The 19,529-nt window shown below is 40.4% G+C and overlaps 1 protein-coding gene across 4 annotated transcripts in view; it reads left to right on the forward strand.

The window, feature by feature from the left end:
* Nucleotides 1–19,529, forward strand: part of RNF38 (ring finger protein 38) — a 94,519-nt gene that overhangs the window by 66,648 nt on the left and 8,342 nt on the right. For all 4 annotated transcript variants that reach the window (XM_035140491.2, XM_060269137.1, XM_035140489.2 and 1 more), the window contains 8 exons: nt 7,402–7,595; nt 10,233–10,440; nt 11,446–11,613; nt 12,182–12,352; nt 14,194–14,355; nt 15,936–16,042; nt 17,340–17,424; nt 18,236–18,357. In XM_035140491.2, coding sequence (XP_034996382.2) covers nt 7,402–7,595; nt 10,233–10,440; nt 11,446–11,613; nt 12,182–12,352; nt 14,194–14,355; nt 15,936–16,042; nt 17,340–17,424; nt 18,236–18,357 — 1,217 coding nt within the window. The remainder of the gene's footprint in view (nt 1–7,401; nt 7,596–10,232; nt 10,441–11,445; nt 11,614–12,181; nt 12,353–14,193; nt 14,356–15,935; nt 16,043–17,339; nt 17,425–18,235; nt 18,358–19,529) is intronic.

Raw genomic sequence — 19,529 nt, forward strand, 5'->3', positions numbered from 1 at the left:
TTTCTGCTAGCATTACTGCTCTGTCATTCCTTAAGTCTTATTGGTTATTGCATATGTTAACTTTTTCTTGTGTAGACAATATTTCTTGTGTAGGTAAATGTGTGGAACTGTACATACACATGAAGCAACAAACAGCTTTTGTTGGTTACCTTTGTTGGGAGAGAGGCAGGGGGACTATGGCCCTGTTAATTCTCCTTGATATCTCAGTTGCTTTCAGTACTTTTGAGTATGGCATTCTTCTGGAGTGGTGGTCCAAATTCAAAGTGGTGGGCGGCACCACTTTTTGTTGTCCCAGTTCTGCTTGGATGGTCATTCTTCAAAAGTGGTGCTTGGGGAATATTTTCTGGCCCCATGGAGCCTTCAGTGTGGGGTTCTGCAGCGTTTGATTTTACTCCTATGCTGTTCAACATCTACATGAAACTGCTGAGTGAGGATCATCTGGACTTTTGAGAGTGTATTGTCAGCAATGTGCTGATGACACACAACTCTCCCTTTTCTTTTGCGTGCGCAGGTGTGGCAGTGGATGTGCTAGGTTGATACCTTGCCTCAGTAAGGGACGGGATGAGAGCCAATAATCTGAAGCTTAATCCGGGCACAACTGAGGCACTGTGTTAGTTCCCTAGACTGGGTGGGTGGGGTGTGGCATGCTCTGGATGACATTTCGTTCTCCCTGAAGGAGGAGCAGGTACCTAGCTTGGAGGTACTTGTGGATCAATTACTGTCACTTGTGACTGAAGTGCTTACAGTGATGTGGAATGCCTTCCATAAGCTTTGTCTGGTGGTCCAGGTGAACCATCATCTGGACAGGGACTGCCTAACTTCTGTTGTCTACACTCTGGTAACTTCAAGTTTAGACTATTGCAATGTGTTACATATATACACTAAGTCTATACCTTTATAAATATTTTACTTTTTACCTATACACTAGCTCACTCTTTGAAGTATATTGTGGCCCATTGTGAGAAAAATTGATGCTTTTCTGTTCTATATGCATTGTTTTATTGTTTAAAATGCATACATGCAAGTCCTTGCACCTGGAAAGAAATTCTAGTTGAGTACTTTTAGAATAGTAGAAATAAAAGTGTACACTAAATATGTGTACATAAATATATATTTGTGAGGAAGAGGGGTTATTTGAGGCATAATATCTTTAGATATCCAGAACTCTCTTTAAAAGCTTATGAACTGCTGAACCTATTTTTAAAAAAAAGCATGTGTGGTATCCAGTGGTTCACCGTCCCCTCTGCAGTCTTCCCATCCCATCCCCCTCTGTCTGGAGCCTCATGCAAGACATACCTGTGCAAATTTGGCCAATCCCCCACACAGACTTCATGACAGAGCCCATTCTGTTCAGATGAGTCCTCAGAGAAGGAGGGGAGAGAAACATTGGTTCTGTGAGGAGTCTTCCATTCACACAATTGTTGGATACAACCCCATGTAATTAAGAACATGTTGGGATTTTAATTAAAACTTTTTTTTCCTGTACTTGGGAATGTATAACCACGTCCAACAAATATTTTTGTTCATTCATTTTTTTAACTACCACTACTTGTTCGGGGTTTCTTCATCTGTGAAAAACTTAATTCAAAAAAACCTGGCACCCATGTCAGGTCCGTGCAGTTCACATATATCCTGCTAACTGCCTGTCCTATATACACCTGGAGACCTGGAAACTACCGGTAGCTATTTGAAGAGTTTAACTCCTATTGTATTTATCCAATATTATAACAGAACAAAAGGCTGTATTCAGTGAAGTCCTGTGAGTGTAAGAACTTCCTCTCTCATTTCTTTGTGTGGCCTTGCACATACCGTAAAATCTGTTCTGGGGTTCCCCAACCCTCCAGAGCAGGGTTGTTGTTTTTTGGAGGGCACACAAGGAGATGAAGAGGAAGTACAGTACTGTTACGCAGGTACTGTGTTGGATGCAGTATATTTTTTAGTCAATTTGAGTTGTACAGATTAACGGATTACAGTAAATTATTGGAGGGACGTTTTCTTGCACTGTTCTTGCATTTGAAAACAAAAACTGTATCGCCTCAAATATTTTTATTTTCTCACACTTCCGACTCACAACTTTTCCATAAACAAGTAAAATACATTAGATATGCCAGAATGATACATATCTGGAGATTGGTTGAGTAACACATAACCTTTAAGCTATGAAAGACCTCCTAGGTGGCCAACTTTAATAGCATTTAGACAAGCCCCAGCCAGAGGAAAACATAAAATTGAATGTGTAAATTAGAGTGATCATATCATTCTGTTGCTGAAGCTTAAGACATCTTGCCAGAAAGATCTAACCAATGATCAATACCATAATATGTGAGCTTTTCTAGTGCCATATCTCCTGTATTTCTAAGATGAAATCACTTTAGGGAAGAAACTGACTGGTGCCTAATGTGTTTTGTAGCAGCCTTAATCTGATATCTAAAGTTGACAGTTTATTTAAAGTTTGATTTAAAAATAAATAAATAGATCAAAAATATTTAAATTGCTTAGAAAAATCAATTTTCTAGTGATTTGCCATTTTCTTAACAAGGTTGTTATAAGTACTGGTTTGCAGCTAAATCGAGTTCCAAAAACAACGAAGTATAATCCAAAATCTTTTGAACATATAGTCCATGTACCTTTGAAGAATTACCTTATTTGAGACATTTTGAAGTCATACAAGGACACTACACAAGATCCCTTACTGTAATATTTCAAATAGGATTGCCACGTAAGGAGGATCTAAGACAGCACGAGCATCTGGACCAAAAATAATTCTTAAGCAAATGCCACAGCTGCGTATATTGTCACAAGTATTCTGGCTCTAAGGATTGCTGTTGATGATAAAGTTGGAAAAATGTCTTTGTGGCCCACTAAATTGCAGCATATGACCAAGGTGGATAGGAAATCTGAATTAGACCAATTGGGGGAAAACATATATGGAACAATTGCTTGTTTATGTTACTGATTTAGAAGTATTTAATGATGAAATGTTTGGGCTACATGGGGCTGCCTTTTTTAAAAAAATATTTTTATTGAAGGTTTTCTCAGTTTACAAAGACGTGTACAATGTCTCTCATAACATTTTTACAGATCAGTTTCAATTGTTGAGACATTGGGGAGGAAAAGGGGGGAGAATGGGGCTGCCTTTTTAAAGGTAGTCTGGAAACTGTTTGGTTCCAACGTACAATCACCAGTTGCTAGTAGGGGCAAGGAGCTTTGATGTATGTTATACAAATTCTGCATCAATTACATTGGTTGCCAATATGTTTCCAAAATTAATTTTAAATTGCTTATGCTACCCTTTTAAAGTCCCCAAAGGCCTAGAAACAGTGTACAAAGGACCAACTGCACACACATGAACCTACCCAGACTGAGCTTCAGAGGCCCTGCTGTCTGTTCCATTGCTAGTGAAGGTTAGGTTGGCAAGTGAAAGAGACACAACCTTTTAATTGGTGACTGCGCTATGAAAGTCTTTTCCCCAGGTGCTCCATCAAGCTCTCTTCCACTCTTTAGGTACATGCTTATATTCCAAAACACCACTATGGGGTGCTTTTATGTTGATTTTATACCTAATCCTGTTGTTTTTAAATTTTGTGTTTATATGTTTGAAATATTAATTGTTCTTTCTTTAACAAATAACTGATGATAAAATTGCTGCTTTGGAAACATACAAAAAGGTTGTAAAGCCTGCAAATTATTTAATGTGTGTCTCTCATATGTGGTCTAAATTGCAAAATATTCTGTTTGGACATATGGTGTGCAAAAAAAGGATGTCCTGAGCCTGCACTAATACACCATTCTGTAGAGGTAAAATTGTAACTTGTATTGATCTTTATTCTTGCAATCAGTAATTTCTTGATCAGATCTAATTTGGCTTCTAAGAAGTTATGATTTCTAGTGTAAAGGAGACAGCTTTTCTGAGTCTTATGGTGGTATTTTGAGTAATTCCATTCCAGTTCCTAAATATGCAGAATTTCTAGTTTAATATTTGGTGCACCTTCTTAGGTAATGTACTAGAGAAAAAGAAATAAAAGAAATAATGTTTAGCCTAAGGTTTTTCCAGTACCAGTAGCAAGGAGGTAATACCTGGCACAGAATGAAAACATGACAATTTGGTGGCTGAAGAAAGAGTTGCTTTATCTCCTGTCTTCCTGCTACTTTTTTTCTCCTCCTTGTGTGTGTCTTGCATGCACACACACACTTTTTATAATACAGTATTTTGGCATTGCTGTTTTTCATACAATGATAGAGGTGGGCCACATTTTTAGAAGTCAGTAGTATATAGGGATAGGTGCTTCAATGGGTAGCTGGGAGAAAGCTGAAGTTAGACGACTGTGTGTGGTGTAGCATTTATGCCACAAAGCATTGCATAATTGCCATATTTTTCTGTTAATAAAACAAGCATTGTGTTTTTTTAATTATTACAAAGTCTCTAAAATCTGTAGAAACAAAATATTCACAAATAAGATGGATTTCATCAAGAGGTTGTGTGCCGCACAAGAGAAGCAAGAGTGCATTTTTGCTCCAACGTCTTTTCTGGTGATGCAATTATTTGTGTATATTAAGTCTTCATGGAGAAAGTAGGTTGACCTAGAGCACTTACTGTGTGCCATTACTAACTCAATATTAGTTTGCGTAAGCATTGTGTTCACACCAGTGTTTGGAAATGACTTGGGGGAGGGGAGTGGATAGTGTGTGCAGTTCTGGTTGAAAATATTGCACTCTAAAGACTAATTTCTTTTTGGCTTGACAGTATTGAAAATCTTTAATAGGGGGCTGCAGCCATAGAAGTAAGGCATTGTTTGTGTCCTTGTAGGGAGTAGGGAAGCACAACCAAGGGCATAAGTAGGACTGGATTGTTTGACTTTTATAGTATCCGCTGCACTATCAGGCAGTTGGGAGAGCGAGAGAGAGAGAGACAACAGCGCAAGTAGCACCCAGCTGTTCTGGTGCACAGTGATTTGTTCCCTTCATAAATATTGTGTCTGTTAAAAGCTTTAGCTGTTTAAATACATGGGTTTTAATGGTGCAGGACGTGGGCTTAAGGTGGGTTTATTAATGGTTGATGTTTGGAATGGGTCAGATTTTGTTTAGTAGCAAAGCAGATTTTAAGTTTGGAGTGAGGGAGAGCTTGGCTTAGAAACAAGTGAAATTCTTGAATTCCTTTCTGTTACTGCAAATGAAGTGTTACCACTGGGGTGTTCCAATTTCCCCCCTGAATTGGAGACTTTGATTTAGAATTTAAAAGCTGTCAGCATCCAGCACTTAATACACAATAGCATGGAGTGTGTAGATGCCCTAAATATGGTAATTTGCAGTGAGTTTATTGTATATAATCATAAAAGAAACTTTGGTAAAACTAATCTTACTATTTCTCGATATAGATTTTTCCCATGGTTGAATTTAAGCTTTGTTGTTAATAGTATGATAGGTTGTGAGGAACTGATTATTGGAAATATATCAGTGCCTCCAGACAGAGCTAGCATAAATTAAATGATGAAGTGTCTCACTTCCGCTGGGGAATGGTTTGTGCACATTCTCTGATGAATGCTAAGGGTTGTTGGTTTTTTTAACCGATTTTAATTTGGATATTTCTTCTTACAAAGAAATTCATACGAATGTGGTGATGATGTCAGTGCTTGTACAGTGAATGTCTGATGTTGCTGCAATTTTAAGCAAACTTTCCTAGGAGCAAGTCCCACTGAACTTAGGTATAATACATAATATTGTGCTATACATGAGCTATAAGTTTTACTATTTTATGGTCTTGTAGCTTTGAGAAAGTACCGTAACTTAGATGAAATTTGTTCACAAAGCCAGTATGTGAAAAATGAGGGGGGAAGTTGTGGACCCAAGTGCTGATTTGCATGCAACAGGAAGCCAGCACTCTGTTTTCTTTCCTTCTGGCACAACAGAGGGGTTGGCATTCATTTGAGAAGTGTGCACCAGGATCCTTGTTCCCAGAAAGCCAAGTTTATTTAATTGTAGCTTTTCGTTAATTTGTGAACAGCTCAGTTTTCACACCTAGGCAGTATGAACCACAGAGCCGGAAATTCTTGGGCAACCAGGAACTTGAAGTAGTATCTGAGCTGTGCCAGTAGAGGAGCGTTTCCAATAGCATATATGAAACTTGAGCATTTTCTCATGCTTTGATAAAGTAGACTGAAGATAGTAGTCACCCAGCTTATCAGATTTGCAGTATGAGACTATGCTCTCCCTACCCCTTTCTGTTGCCTTTCCTCACCTCATTTTAAATAAATAAATAAATGGTGGAACTGTTACTGTAACTATCCACAGGTCAGGATGCAACCCATTTGTGGGTCTCAGCCCCACTAATATTTATTTATTTATTGCCCAGCCTTTACTGTAAGGTCCTAGGGTAGGTGACAACATCAAAACACAATATTAAAAGCAGTTTAAAACAAGTTACGATCATCAAAATAAGGTGGGTCCTTAAAATATACATCCCAAGTTTCAAAAGCCAGGGTTAAAGAGGTGTGTCTTCAGCTTTCTGCAGAAGCTGTATAATGAAGGGGCCAGATGGACCTCTGTGGGGAGTGAGTTCCACAGCTTGTTGGCCACTACAGAGAATGCCCTCTCCCAGGCTGCCAGCCCCCAAGCCTCTTGACGGAGGAGGAACTACTGAGGGCTGCCTCTGCTAATCTCAGCAACCTAGGGGAGGGGGTAGTCTTTCAGATTTGGGGGCCCACTTGAATATGAATAAGGGCTGTATTAATGGCATCCCACATATGGTAGTCACCACAAAGTCATCATTTACAGGTACATAACTGTATATTAACCTAAAGGTGGGTAGTGTTCTGTTTCCATAATTTGTGTATTTGTCTTTTAAGCTGCACTGACCTGTCAAAGATAATATCTTTCAGATAAATGAAAACTGTATTTAAATACGTACATCTTAGATACTGTAAATACTATATGTATTAGAAAAGTACCGGTAACTGTAAGGGATATATTAAAGCTAGCTCAGCAGTGTAAATCACATACCTAGTGGGTGTTGAGTGTACTTGTTGAGCTGCAACTCCATCTGTCTGTAGCTCCTTTAAGAATCCACAAACCTAGAGCCTATTGACATGAAAGTTGTGCTTAAGCAAGCATATTTCAAAATGGGTATACCGTAACCCTTATTCCCTTGTAACAATTCTCAGTTTGTACTCTGTTCTCTTCATTTTCCCCAGACATAAGAGAAAAAGTTTAGAGAGAATATGAGCAATAAACTACAATATTACCGAAGTTGTGAAACATCGAGACATTTAATCTCCAATTTGTTCTTTGGAAATGTATAATGCCTAGTTCATTTCTTTCTTTCGGAAATGATTGTCCTAATAAATGATGATCTAAGTTACCCATTACTTTTTGATTTATTTATTTTATTACTCCTTTGCCCCACAGAGTGAAGATAGTCCAAGTCCCAAGAGACAGCGTCTTTCTCATTCAGTGTTTGACTATACAGCAGCATCACCAGCCCCATCACCACCAATGCGACCATGGGAGATGACATCAAATAGGCAGCCTCCTTCAGCTCGACCAAGCCAACATCACTTCTCAGGGGAACGCTGCAACACACCTGCACGCAACAGAAGGAGGCAAGTATAATAGCTGGACAATGGTTCTTAAGTCAGCCTTCCTGAGGATTGGAGCTGCTTACATATCAAGCTCTTTATTGAACAGCCATTTTCTAAGCTATCAAGTTTTATTACTATTAGAGTTAATTAAATAGTTATTTAAGGAGGTAGTGGTGTGTCTACTCTCCAGGTGTACATGTTTGTGGGTGCTAGTGTCCTGGAAGTCATGAGAACTTCACCAAGAATGTAGTGTTTTGTACTGAGACAAGTGAGTCTTATTACCTTATTGTACTGGTATTGTGAGAACTGATGCCTACTACTTAGTTTACATCTTCTTCTTTTTGGTTTTTGACTGCCCGTGTTTAGTTATATTTAGTTTGGGTTTTTTTTAAAAGTTCATCTTCTTTCAAGGAATGCATTATGTTTCCCACCCACCCCTTGTCTTCACAATAGAACTAAGGAGCGTTTGGCTTAACAATTGCACCAAATCGCCTAAGGAGCTTGACAGAGATGCCAACTGAGAAATAAACCTAAACAAAACTCCAAAGGAATATACCATGTCCGGCTACTCTTAGTAGTATTAACTTATTTTGTTGTGGTGCGAGTCGCGAACTTCATGGAGCTAAAATTGTACTGTGTTTCCAGGCACATACAAATGATTGATTGTCTTATAATTCTATCTTAAAATGCATTATTATTATTATTGTTGTTGTTGTTGTTTTGCTTAATGACTGTGGAGACAAAACTGAGGACAACTTTACAGCATTTGCTATAAAGACTGGTGAAAATGGATCTTCTTCGTAGTGCTTCCAGTAATGTGTTACCAGGGTGTTTTTTCCACATGTGTAAATTCCCTCCCTTCATGTTTGTATCTTATCCTTTCTCCAGGGAGTTCAGTATAGCATACATGTGAATTATTCACATTTATTTTTTATTTAATAATAATAAATTTATTATTATTATTATTATTATTATTATTATTATTGCCACAACCCTTTGATGTAGGTTAGGCTGAGAAATAACAAATGGGCCAAGGTCATTCCGTGAATTCATAGATGATAAAGGAATTGAACCCGCATCTCCATGATCAAAGCCCACCACTTTAAGAATGATCCTGTGGTAGAAGCAGTTTTAGATTGCCCCAGGCTGACTTTTCCGTGCACTGTAATGGGCTTAAAAGATTACATGAAATCTATCCTGTGCTGAGCTCATGTCATGTCCTACAGCATTGGTGAAGTTTCATGTAACTTTTGTGTCTTTGATGTGAAAGCCAGTCTTGGGCTGACCAATAACTGGCTATCATTGTTGTTTATAATTTAATATATTTATATGCTGGTTTTAGGATGACTCTCAAAAATGGCTTACATGAAAATAAGTATCAATTAAAGCCATATAATAAAACAGGAAAGAATAATACTTTTTTGAAAGCTAGATTTCTCCTCTGAAGAGAAGGTGGTCCTTAGGTAGTCCTGTCTAATATTGGAGAAGGAAAGCTCACCTCAGCTGGAATTTGGGAGCTATGAGGAGAGGAAGAAAGCAGTGAGAGGAAGTCTCAAAAAGAAGACTTTTAAAAGTCATGTGAATGAACCCAGAGCTTTGGAACACTTCTTGCTTGACAGTAAATTCCTCTTACCTACTATCAAGTTGTCCAATAATATGCATTAAGATTGCAGTGTGGAAGAAAAACCACCACATTTACATGATGGTCACGGAAAAGTTTGTCAGTTGGCAGCAGTCATCACAGGAAGAGTTAGTTACATAACTTCCAACTCATGTGATAAGTTCCGCTTGACCTTCATTACTGTTAACTCTGAATTTCAGGGAGAAAGGCGCTAGGTGATCGCTTTGGTATTATTATTTGGTTGGAAACTACAGATGATTGTAATCCATATTTTCTTATAGCTGCCAAGTTTTTTTAAGCAACTGCTATTTGCCTTCCGGTATTCTGTTTTCTTGATAAGGAAAATGATGTTAAGTGTTTACAGATCCATCCGATTTACATAAATTTTGGAATGCAGAAAGAAAATTACAAGTTTGAAGTTCATAGTCCATCCTTGAACAAAGGAGCTTCAGGGGGATTAACACTACATGTATTACCGTGTTTCTCATATTATAAGACATGTCTTATATTTATTTTTTCCTCAAAAAAACACACTATGGCTTATTTTCAAGGGATGTCTTATTTTTTTCCTCCTCCTTCTGCCGTGGCCGGCATTGCTGCTACGCCTATCACTATGTCTTATTTTCGGGGTATGGCTTATATTCCTTGAATGCTTAAAAATCCTGCTATGGCTTATTTTATGGGTATGTCTTAAAATATGAGAAACAGGGTAATTGGCTTGCTAATGCCAGGACTTCTGTGTCATCAACTACTGTTTGTGTGAATAGCCACTGTTAATTAAAACCATTATCACTGGCTGTACTTTTCTGCATTTCATATCCTTCTGACCTCTGATTATAATCCTTTCCCCTGCATACAGTCACGTGTATATGTACTAGCAACTCAGATTAACATTTCATGCAGCTGATGGAATAGTCCAAGAAAGCTTATGCCATAATAAAAGTGTACATCTTTAAGGGGCCACAAGATTCTTTGTTTAATCTAGAAGGGAAAGGTGTGTAAAAATAAATAAATTTGTCCAATTTGATTATTTGCAGCCCTCCCGTTAGACGCCAGAGAGCAAGAAGAGATCGATTATCTCGACATAATTCCATTAGTCAAGATGAGAACTACCATCTCCCCTACGGACAACAAGCAATAGAAGAACCCCGAGCCTTCCACCCTCCGAATGTATCTCCCCGTATGTTGCACCCAGCTGCTCATCCACCACAGCAAAACGCAGTGATGGTTGACATTCATGAACAGGTATTTGAAAAGATGGAGCAGTGTATTCCTAACTCCTGGTAGATAGGTTACACTTTGTGATTTAAAATTGGAGGTTACACTTCCCTTGTGCGCCAAAAAGGTTTTTTAATTTCTAATGTATAAAGATAACACCCCTCTCCTCACTGTTTTGGGTGTGCTGCCTCTGAGGCTGGATAATGGTTTTCTGTTCAATGGCTCTCAATGCAGACAGTCTAATCACAGCTGCTGCAGAGACATGGGGGGTGTTGCTGTAATAAAAGCCCTGCTTGATCAGACCAAAGGCCCATCCAATCCAGCATCCTGTTCTCACAGTGGCCAACCAGATGCCTGTGGGAAGACCATAAGCAGGACATAACCCAGTAACACTCTTCCCCCCTCATGTTCCCTAACAACTGGTACCTAGAAGTATACATCCTCAATACTGGAGCTATTACACAGCTGTCGTGACTTACAGTCATTGAAAACCATAGCCTTCATGAATTTGTCTAATCTTTTAAATCCGTGTTTGGCTAAAGGCCACACATCTTCACATTGAGGGTATTTGTCTCTTAACATTTCACACTATGCTGTTCCTGTTGTCCACAAGACAAATGCAGTCATGTGATTGCATGAATTCAGAATGGCATGGAGAACAATACATACTTGCTTTACAGAAAGAAGGGTGCTGGGGGGGGCAGAAGATGGTAACTCTTGCCATTTCTTCTCAATTGACTTGATTCAATTTTTAGAAGGTCAGTGGTGACTTGCACAATTTCACTATAGGTAGCCAGTTGACAGTATTTGTGAACAGTGTCCTAACCTGGTTATAGTGCATATGTGGAAACCTGGAACTGAGTCATCTCGAGTGTTTTCATATATTTTGTTTCTAAATCCTGTCTTTGTTTGGTTTTGAAATATTTGCTAATAGTCTTCGTGCTGTGAAAGAAAAAAGGGAAAAGTTGAGCATCCTTCTGAGGTTGGTAACTAAGCAGCCCTGCTGAAAGCTCTTTGCATTTTTCTTTGCAGATCCACCAGGGCACAGTCCCTGTTTCATACACGGTGACCACGGTGGCACCACATGGGATTCCACTTTGCACAGGTCAGCACATACCAGCTTGCAACACACAGCAGGTCCCTGGGTGTTCCGTGGTTTTCAGTGGACAGCATCTTCCTGTCTGCAGTGTGCCTCCCCCAGTAAGTAGCATCTTCATCTTAATTTTGAAAACAAATGCTTCAAATGTCGTTGGAGGTCGCAGAAGACCAAATGACTTTACTTGGAGCTGAATTTTCTCTATATTTACTTGGAAATCACGTATTACGTAGGGTGGTGTGACTTCTAGTTAAGTGTAAAGATGATTTTAGCCTTCATATGAGAATACTTCATCAAGATTTTATGTATATTCCACAAACTTTTAATTATTTTATCGGTAGAATTTTGTGGGGTGGGGGGGTTGGATGATTGTTAGCCTTCTGTGCTCTGTAAAATAATTAGCACACTGAAACTCTTGAAAAAATCTAAAACATAATCCCTTTCTATGCAGTAAAAAAATCTGAACCCAAGTAATCCAGATTTATGGTCCAAAGAGAGATGGAGCCTCATCCTCCGTGTTCAGATTTCAACAACTTCTGTCTTTATTTTGTTTCTCCATCTTTTCCATGGGAACTCTGTTCGCTATGGATTGTGCTTTATTCTTAAGAATGTAATGAGGAATCAAATACTATGTTTTCTATAACGTTTGTGAATGTTTCTTTTCTTTTTCAGATGCTTCAGGCATGTTCTGTTCAACACTTACCAGTTCCATACGCGGCATTCCCACCTCTCATTTCTAGTGATCCGTTTCTTTTGCATCCTCCACACCTCTCCCCACATCATGCTCCACACCTGCCACCTCCAGGCCAGTTCGTTCCCTTTCAGACACAACAGTCTCGGTCGGTAGGTATCTTTTAAAAAGCAAAACAAAAAAAACCTTACTTCCTCTAGTAGTTGGTTCTGGAACAGTGGATTTAAGGTGGGATGTGTTGGTTGGCTGCCTGGAAAAGGAGCCAAAATCTTTCAGCCAAAAATCATGAAAACCTTTCAAGTTAGAGCAAAGCTTCTAGTATAGAAGTCTGTGAACTGCAAATTCTGATCTACGAGCTGAAAGCCGTAGCTGCTTTAATTTCCAGTCTGCTAGAAAAGCAGAAGCAAAATGGAATCTGAGTGTTTTCCAGCACTAGTTTCAGAGAAACTGAACTACAGAGAAAAAAGCTGGAGCTCTTACTATTTCGAATGGCCGTGTTCCTTTTTAAGCCTTAAGTGCATCTAGAGATTGAGAGCTTTTTTGAAAGATGGCATTTCATATTTGCAGTCCATGGTGTGTGTTAAATTTCTTTACATCCCATACTATTAACCATTGTTATACGGCACACATAGTATTTGAGAGGTTCAGATGGGCTTTTTAATCTCATTTGTGGAAAAACGGTCTCCTGGTGCTTCCAAAAAGGTATTCGAACTGAAACTCAAAGCAGATCTATAGGGGATTCTATAATTGTGAGACAGTTGCTGATAATTTCTCTCTGAAGGAAAAGTGGGCTATGTAGAATGGAATGAATGGTGATATAGACCTCTCTGTCCTTCAGCACAGTGGGTGCCTGTTCCTTATCATTTTAGTTTTTCCTATCATCCAGAAATAGAAAAGTACAACTAATTTGGTTGATAAACTGCAATGAGAGTTAATGTAGGACAGGGTTTCACAAAATGGGATTGCCTGATCCCCTGCTTTCCCAGGGAAGGGGCATTGCATGTGCATAAAATTGGTGGGTCACCCTGTAACAATAGAAATCTGATGATAAGTAACCTGATAGGCAACCAGAGCAGCTCTTGAGTGGACTGAATGTGCAACAAAATGTGGCCTTCTCAGCCTCCAGGTTTAAAAGTGGAGGCTAGCACACACTCAAAAAACACCCCACTCTGAAAGCCTCAAGCTAGGGATGTAAAAGGTCATTTTGCATTCTAAGCAACCAGAGTGTTACCACGTATACTGTAGATACAGATCCTGGAACAAATGAATGTTCTCGGTTACGTAGTAGCAGGAAAAAGTGGCACAAAATCATAACATTTGTACTGAAATAGGCAGCAAATATCTAATTACAATTTGATAAATACAGTGGTACCTCGGTTTAAGTACACAATTGGTTCCGGAAGTCTGTATTTAACCTGAAGCGAACTTTCCCATTGAAAGTAATGGAAAGTGGATTAATCCATTCCAGACGGTCCACGGAGTACTTAAACTGAAGCGTACTTAACCTGAAGCGAACTTTCCCATTGAAAGTAATGGAAAGTGGATTAATCCGTAACAGATGGGTCCACGAAGTACTCAACCTGAAGCATGCTAACCCGAAGTATGAGTGTAATTGGTTCTGGAAGTCCGTACTTAACCTGAAGCATACTTAACCTGAAGCGAACTTTCCCATTGAAAGTAATGGAAAGTGGATTAATCTGTTCTAGGCGGGTCCGCGGAGTACTTAAACTGAAAGTACTGAAACCGAAGCGTCCTTAAACCGAGGTATGGCTGTACTCGGAACAGAGTTATTAAGCATGAGAAACTTGAATTTCTGACAAAATACACAGTGAAAACACACACCAATTGAAAAAAGTCATACTTCAGTGCAGTATGAATATGTTTTTACTGTGTAATATTGACTAGATAAACTTTGACAAATAACTATTCTTGGCAAATAACTGGTAAATTTTATGTTTCACAAATGTTCGTGCTTTTTTCCCCTCTCCCATAGCCTCTTCAAAGGATAGAGAATGAAGTAGAGTTGCTTGGAGACCATCTTCCTGTAGGAGGTTTCACCTATCCGCCTTCAGCCCACCCACCAACATTGCCTCCCTCAGCCCCACTGCAGTTCTTAACGCATGACCCTTTGCACCAAGAGGTGTCCTTTGGAATAGTAAGTGATGGCTTTCAGCATTTTGCTGTGATTTTCACTACACATTTATTTCACATTATGATTCTACTAGCATGTTCTGAATTGTTTCCCTGCCCCCTTTGAACGTGCACATTTACTTATTTATTTACATTAACCTAAACATGTGCAACTTGGAAACAGAAAATAATTGAGCCTTGGTTGGGTAGAGAGATGCTCTCGTGGGTGGAAGGAAGGGAAGGTGATACATGCCGATTTTTTATTTTCAAAGCAGCTACCCCTATCCCCCCCCCAAAAAAAAATCAGCTCCAGAGGGTTGGGGGGAGGATGGGAGGAAGCACTGGGGACTGCTGGGGTGCTGTGGGAATCAGCAGAACTACCGTATATACTGGCGTATTAGACGGCTTTTGAACCCAGGAATTTTTTTTCAAAAGTTCGGGGCCCGTCTTATACGCCGGGTCCAAGAATCTGCAGTCACCGCATACGGTGGGGGGAGCTCAAAAACGGCCGCATCCCCACTGTATGCAGTGACCCTATGAACGCAAAGAAGCGCGCTCGTGAGGGGGCTGCTCCCCGCCAGGGAGAATGGCTCCCTCATGGCTTTGTGACCTGGATCAGCGCAGAGATACAGTTTTGTGTATTTCATTGGTGTCAAGCTGCTGCCTCTTCTCTTTTTGTCAGCGCAAAGCAAAGGGATCTCTCTGTCTCTCTCTCTCTCTCTCCGCTCTCTCTTTCACTGCTGCTCAGCGTCTTTCGCTGGCTGTGTGAGCCTCCGATGTCTCTGCCCCTCTATCGCTATCCTCTCTATGGTTTCTTTCCCCCCCTTTTGCTCGATGTCTCTGCCTCCCTCTCCCTCTCCCTGGCTTCTATTCCCCTTTTGCTCACTGAGCCAGCCTCGTTGTCTCTCTCTCCGCTCTCTCTTTCACTGCTGCTCAGCGTCTTTCGCTGGCTGTGTGAGCCTCCGATGTCTCTGCCCCTCTATCGCTATCCTCTCTATGGTTTCTTTCCCCCCCTTTTGCTCGATGTCTCTGCCTCCCTCTCCCTCTCCCTCCTTTTGATCGATGTCTCTGCTTCTCTATCTCTCCTCTCTCTGGCTTCTTTCCCCCTCTCAATAACTAAGCAAGCAAGCAAACAAACAAACCACCATTTCCCCGGCTGCAGACTTGAGTGCTGGAGAAGACAGCCTCCCCTCCCCTCCCCGCCAAAAAAGGGCTGGAGTACATCCCAAATTCTATATTTTAATTTGAAAAGTAAGGGGTCGTCTTATACGCCCAGTCACCTTATACGCCAGCATATACGGTAGCCCCCACCCCCAAGAGTGCCCAGTTTGCAGAACAGGATTCTTTACTAGATTTGACTTGGTTTCTAATCCACAAGTGGAAAAAACCCTCCTTTTCATAGATCAGCAGGTTTGAATCCAACTCTAGAATTGGGACCAGTCTAAACAGAAGTTTTTCATCAAATTTCCGATAAGCCAGAAATGGAATTGTTTGGTTAAGGGAAGATTCACTGCGGTGAAAACGCTTCTGAAATGTAAAAGTATGACTTTTCCAGTGCCACCGTGGGCTGATGGACTGCTGAAATTTCCCCCCTGTTTGCATTAGCCTTACCCGCCTTTCATGCCTCGAAGACTCACAGGACGCAGCAGATATCGATCTCAACAGCCAATACCGCCACCTCCTTACCATCCCAGCCTATTGCCATATGTGCTGTAAGTCTCATTGTCTTTGTAGCTGTCCTTGGTAGCCTGGCTGTAGGAAGGATAACACCGTTTTCTGAAAACAGCAGCCTAGAGTTGTCCCCCATAAAGGGCACCCTCTGCTTCAGTACAAGACAGGTTAAGGGAGACCTCAAATATTTTTATTGGTAACTAGTGTGGATGCTGTAACATGATCCTAAGTGCTTCAAGTAAACAGAGCAATCCTATGAGAAGTTCTCCTACCCATCCCCATTATGATGAACTGTGGCCTTACAAGAACAGCACTGCGTTTTCATGCTGCTCGCATTCATTGAAATGAGACTTGGAGAATTTTCTTGCTTTGTTTCCCTCCTCTGTACCCTGCAACAAATGAGAGCAGTCCCTGCCTCTCAGCCAAACCCTCTGGGTGTGCCAGAGGACTGAGAGGGTACAAGTAAACCAAGCCTTGGTTGTGGTACAATCTTCATATGAAGCATGTGGTCTGCCCTTCTCAGATGAATTATTGTGGGCCGAAACATGTTTAAACAAGGCTTTTAAATCCAATGCCAAACCATGGTTGAAAAACATCATGGTTTGTACGCCAACAATAAACCATGACTTCACATCACGCTTTGTTTCCAGAAAACAAAACATGGTTAGTTTTCTGGGTTAGCCAAACTGGACTTTGAATAAACAAACCATAGCTTGGCATTATGTGTGAATCAGGCCACTCTGTAAGCAGGTGGTATTATATGTTTTAATAGCTTCAGTGCTTCTGTACGTGAACCTGTGACAGAGAAATGTTTTTCCTTCTGCTGCCCAATTCACAATTACTTAGAGCCTGCCTGTGCCTTCTGAGGTATACCAGGTGCCTACTGAGTAAAGGGTCTTAATGGTGGTGGCACCTTGACTGGCAATGTTCTCTACAGGGAGGCTTGCTAAGCTCTTGTCATGTGATTTTGACACTAGGCAGAGGCACTTACGGTAGATTATTGTAATTTTAACCTTTTCTAAGCCAGCCTGGAACCCATTTAAAGGGCAACGCATCAATCAAATATCAAAATGAATAATAAGCTAAGTTAAAATACATTTTAAAAAACACCTGTCCAGCTTGCCTCTCTGGAAGCATGGGCATGTGTGATCCAATGTGGAGAGCCAGCTTTATACAGATTAGTTAATAGCATGACCTAGTACTGAATTGGAACCAAATTTGTATTTAAATTCTTGACCAGTTTTGAAAGCCTTTAGGCACAGACCCAAAATTAGCAGCTCTTTCTCTGTATGTGTACAAGTAGTAAATCATGATGCTAACTTCCTTTTTTTCCTGCAGATCAATGCTTCCAGTGCCACCCGCAGTTGGCCCAGCCTTCAGTTTTGAGCTGGATGTAGAAGACGGCGAGGTGGAAAACTATGAGGTTGGTTACAGATTCCACATTTATGCAAACCATGAGGCTTTGAATACATTCCTTAAATTGGTTCCTGAATATGTTGCTTATTAAACTAGCAAACTGCATTTTGCTGGAATGACAAAAAATAATAATGCAGAAAGGTAAAGGGACCCCTGACCATTAGGTCCAGTCGTGACCGACTCTGGGGTTGCGGCGCTCATCTTGCTCTATTTGCCGAGGGAGCCGGCGTACAGCTTCCAGGTCATGTGGCCAGCATGACTAAGCCGCTTCTGGTGAACCAGAGCCGCACACGGAAACGCCATTTACCTTCCCACCGGAGCAGTACCTATTTATCTATTCGCACTTTGACGTGCTTTTGAACTGCTAGGTTGGCAGGAGCTGGGACTGAACAACGGCAGCTCACCCTGTTGCGGGGATTTGAACCGCCAACCTTCTGATCGGCAAGCCCTAGACTTTGTGGTTTAACCCACAGCACCACCCGCATCCCTAATAATGCAGTACTTGCTACCAAATCTTACGTTTTGTGAGGACGTATACTTATGCTGAACAATTTCTGGGATTTTCTTCCTTCCATGAGAGTGCTACACAGGGTGCATGTTAGGCCTCTTGATTGCACCTGTATGTAGTTCCAGACAATTCAAATGCTAAACCAAGAGCAGTTGAATTTAGTGCCTTATGACGCAAGTTTGCTAGATTTTCCAGTTTTACACTACTGGTTTTGCTTATCGTCCCTGATTATGATGTGTTATAAAAAGAGCTTGAGTAAAATGAGTGAGTTTTTAAAAGGTGACCTGAAAAGGGCGTCTTTCTTTCATAGGCACTGCTGAACTTGGCCGAAAGACTGGGAGAGGCCAAACCGAGAGGACTGACAAAAGCAGATATTGAACAACTTCCATCTTACAGATTCAACCCAAATAACCATCAGTCAGAACAGACTCTGTAAGTTCTTTTGCTCCTCGCTGAGGCCTTGGTATGAAGTTGTTTGACCCTGGTTAACTGAAATCCAGCATAGCAAATAACTGTAACACAACTAATAAATGCATTCACTTGTCTTCCTTTTTAATAGTACTTTCTAGCTTCGAAGTTATTTAACGGTAGCGTAAGGGATTTTTTTTTAAAAAAAAAACTTCCATGCACAGTGGGACCTCGAGTTATGAATTTAATCCATTCCGAATGCACACTCGTACGTTGAAAAGTTCGTAAGTTGAGTTTCCCATAGGAAAAGCGGTTTCCCATAGGAATGCATTGGAAACGGAAAAACTCGTAAGTTGTGGAAACCGCATCTAGCCGCGAACAGGTTTTCCGTTCGGATGTTGGAAAAAACGTAAGCGTGCGGCCACTTTTCCCGCTCCTAAGTCGAAAATGTCAGATGTCGAGGAGCTCGTAAGTCGAGGTCCCACTGTATTGGTGAACCTTATTAACAGTTGGGTTAGAATATTAAATACAGATTTCCCTGTTTTTTTTATACTTTGATTTGGATGAATATTGCTCACAGTCCAGTGAGCTGCACAGCTAATGATGAGTTTGCTCCTCCATCTAATATTACTAGAGCCACATAGGAATGGCAGGGATGGTGTGCGGCTTTGCACACCTTACCTTAACATGAAATCAGTGCTCCTTATTCCTCCCCAAAAGCCCCCAGCTCCCATGCCACATGGCTATCTGCTTTTATAATAGGAAAGTTATAAAATCAGATTGCATTGGGGCATGATGGAATGTTGCTTTTTGAAGAGAAAAATGAAATGCCATAATAGGCACACAGAAACAAGAAACTTGTATGAATTGTGGTCACTAATCACATGAAACTGAGTCTTTTACAATTCCTGTTAAGATATTTCTTGCAAAGTATTTAATACAGAAATCTGCCATTTTAATAATAATAATAATAATAATAATAATAATAATAATAATAATAAAGGTCATACAATTCTCACTGAGACATGAAGCTTCCTTAAGAAGAAATTAAAATGGGGGTTTTGGGGGGGGGAATGTCTTCTAAAAAATCTCCCAGTAGTCCTGCTAGATTTTGGATGTGAAAAGTAACTACCAAGTATTTGCATTATTGTGAAAATTGAATTGGGGACTTGGCATTTGCTACACAATAATGAGCC

The sequence above is a fragment of the Zootoca vivipara genome, chromosome 16, assembly GCF_963506605.1.
Source record: "Zootoca vivipara chromosome 16, rZooViv1.1, whole genome shotgun sequence".
NCBI lineage: Eukaryota > Metazoa > Chordata > Lepidosauria > Squamata > Lacertidae > Zootoca > Zootoca vivipara.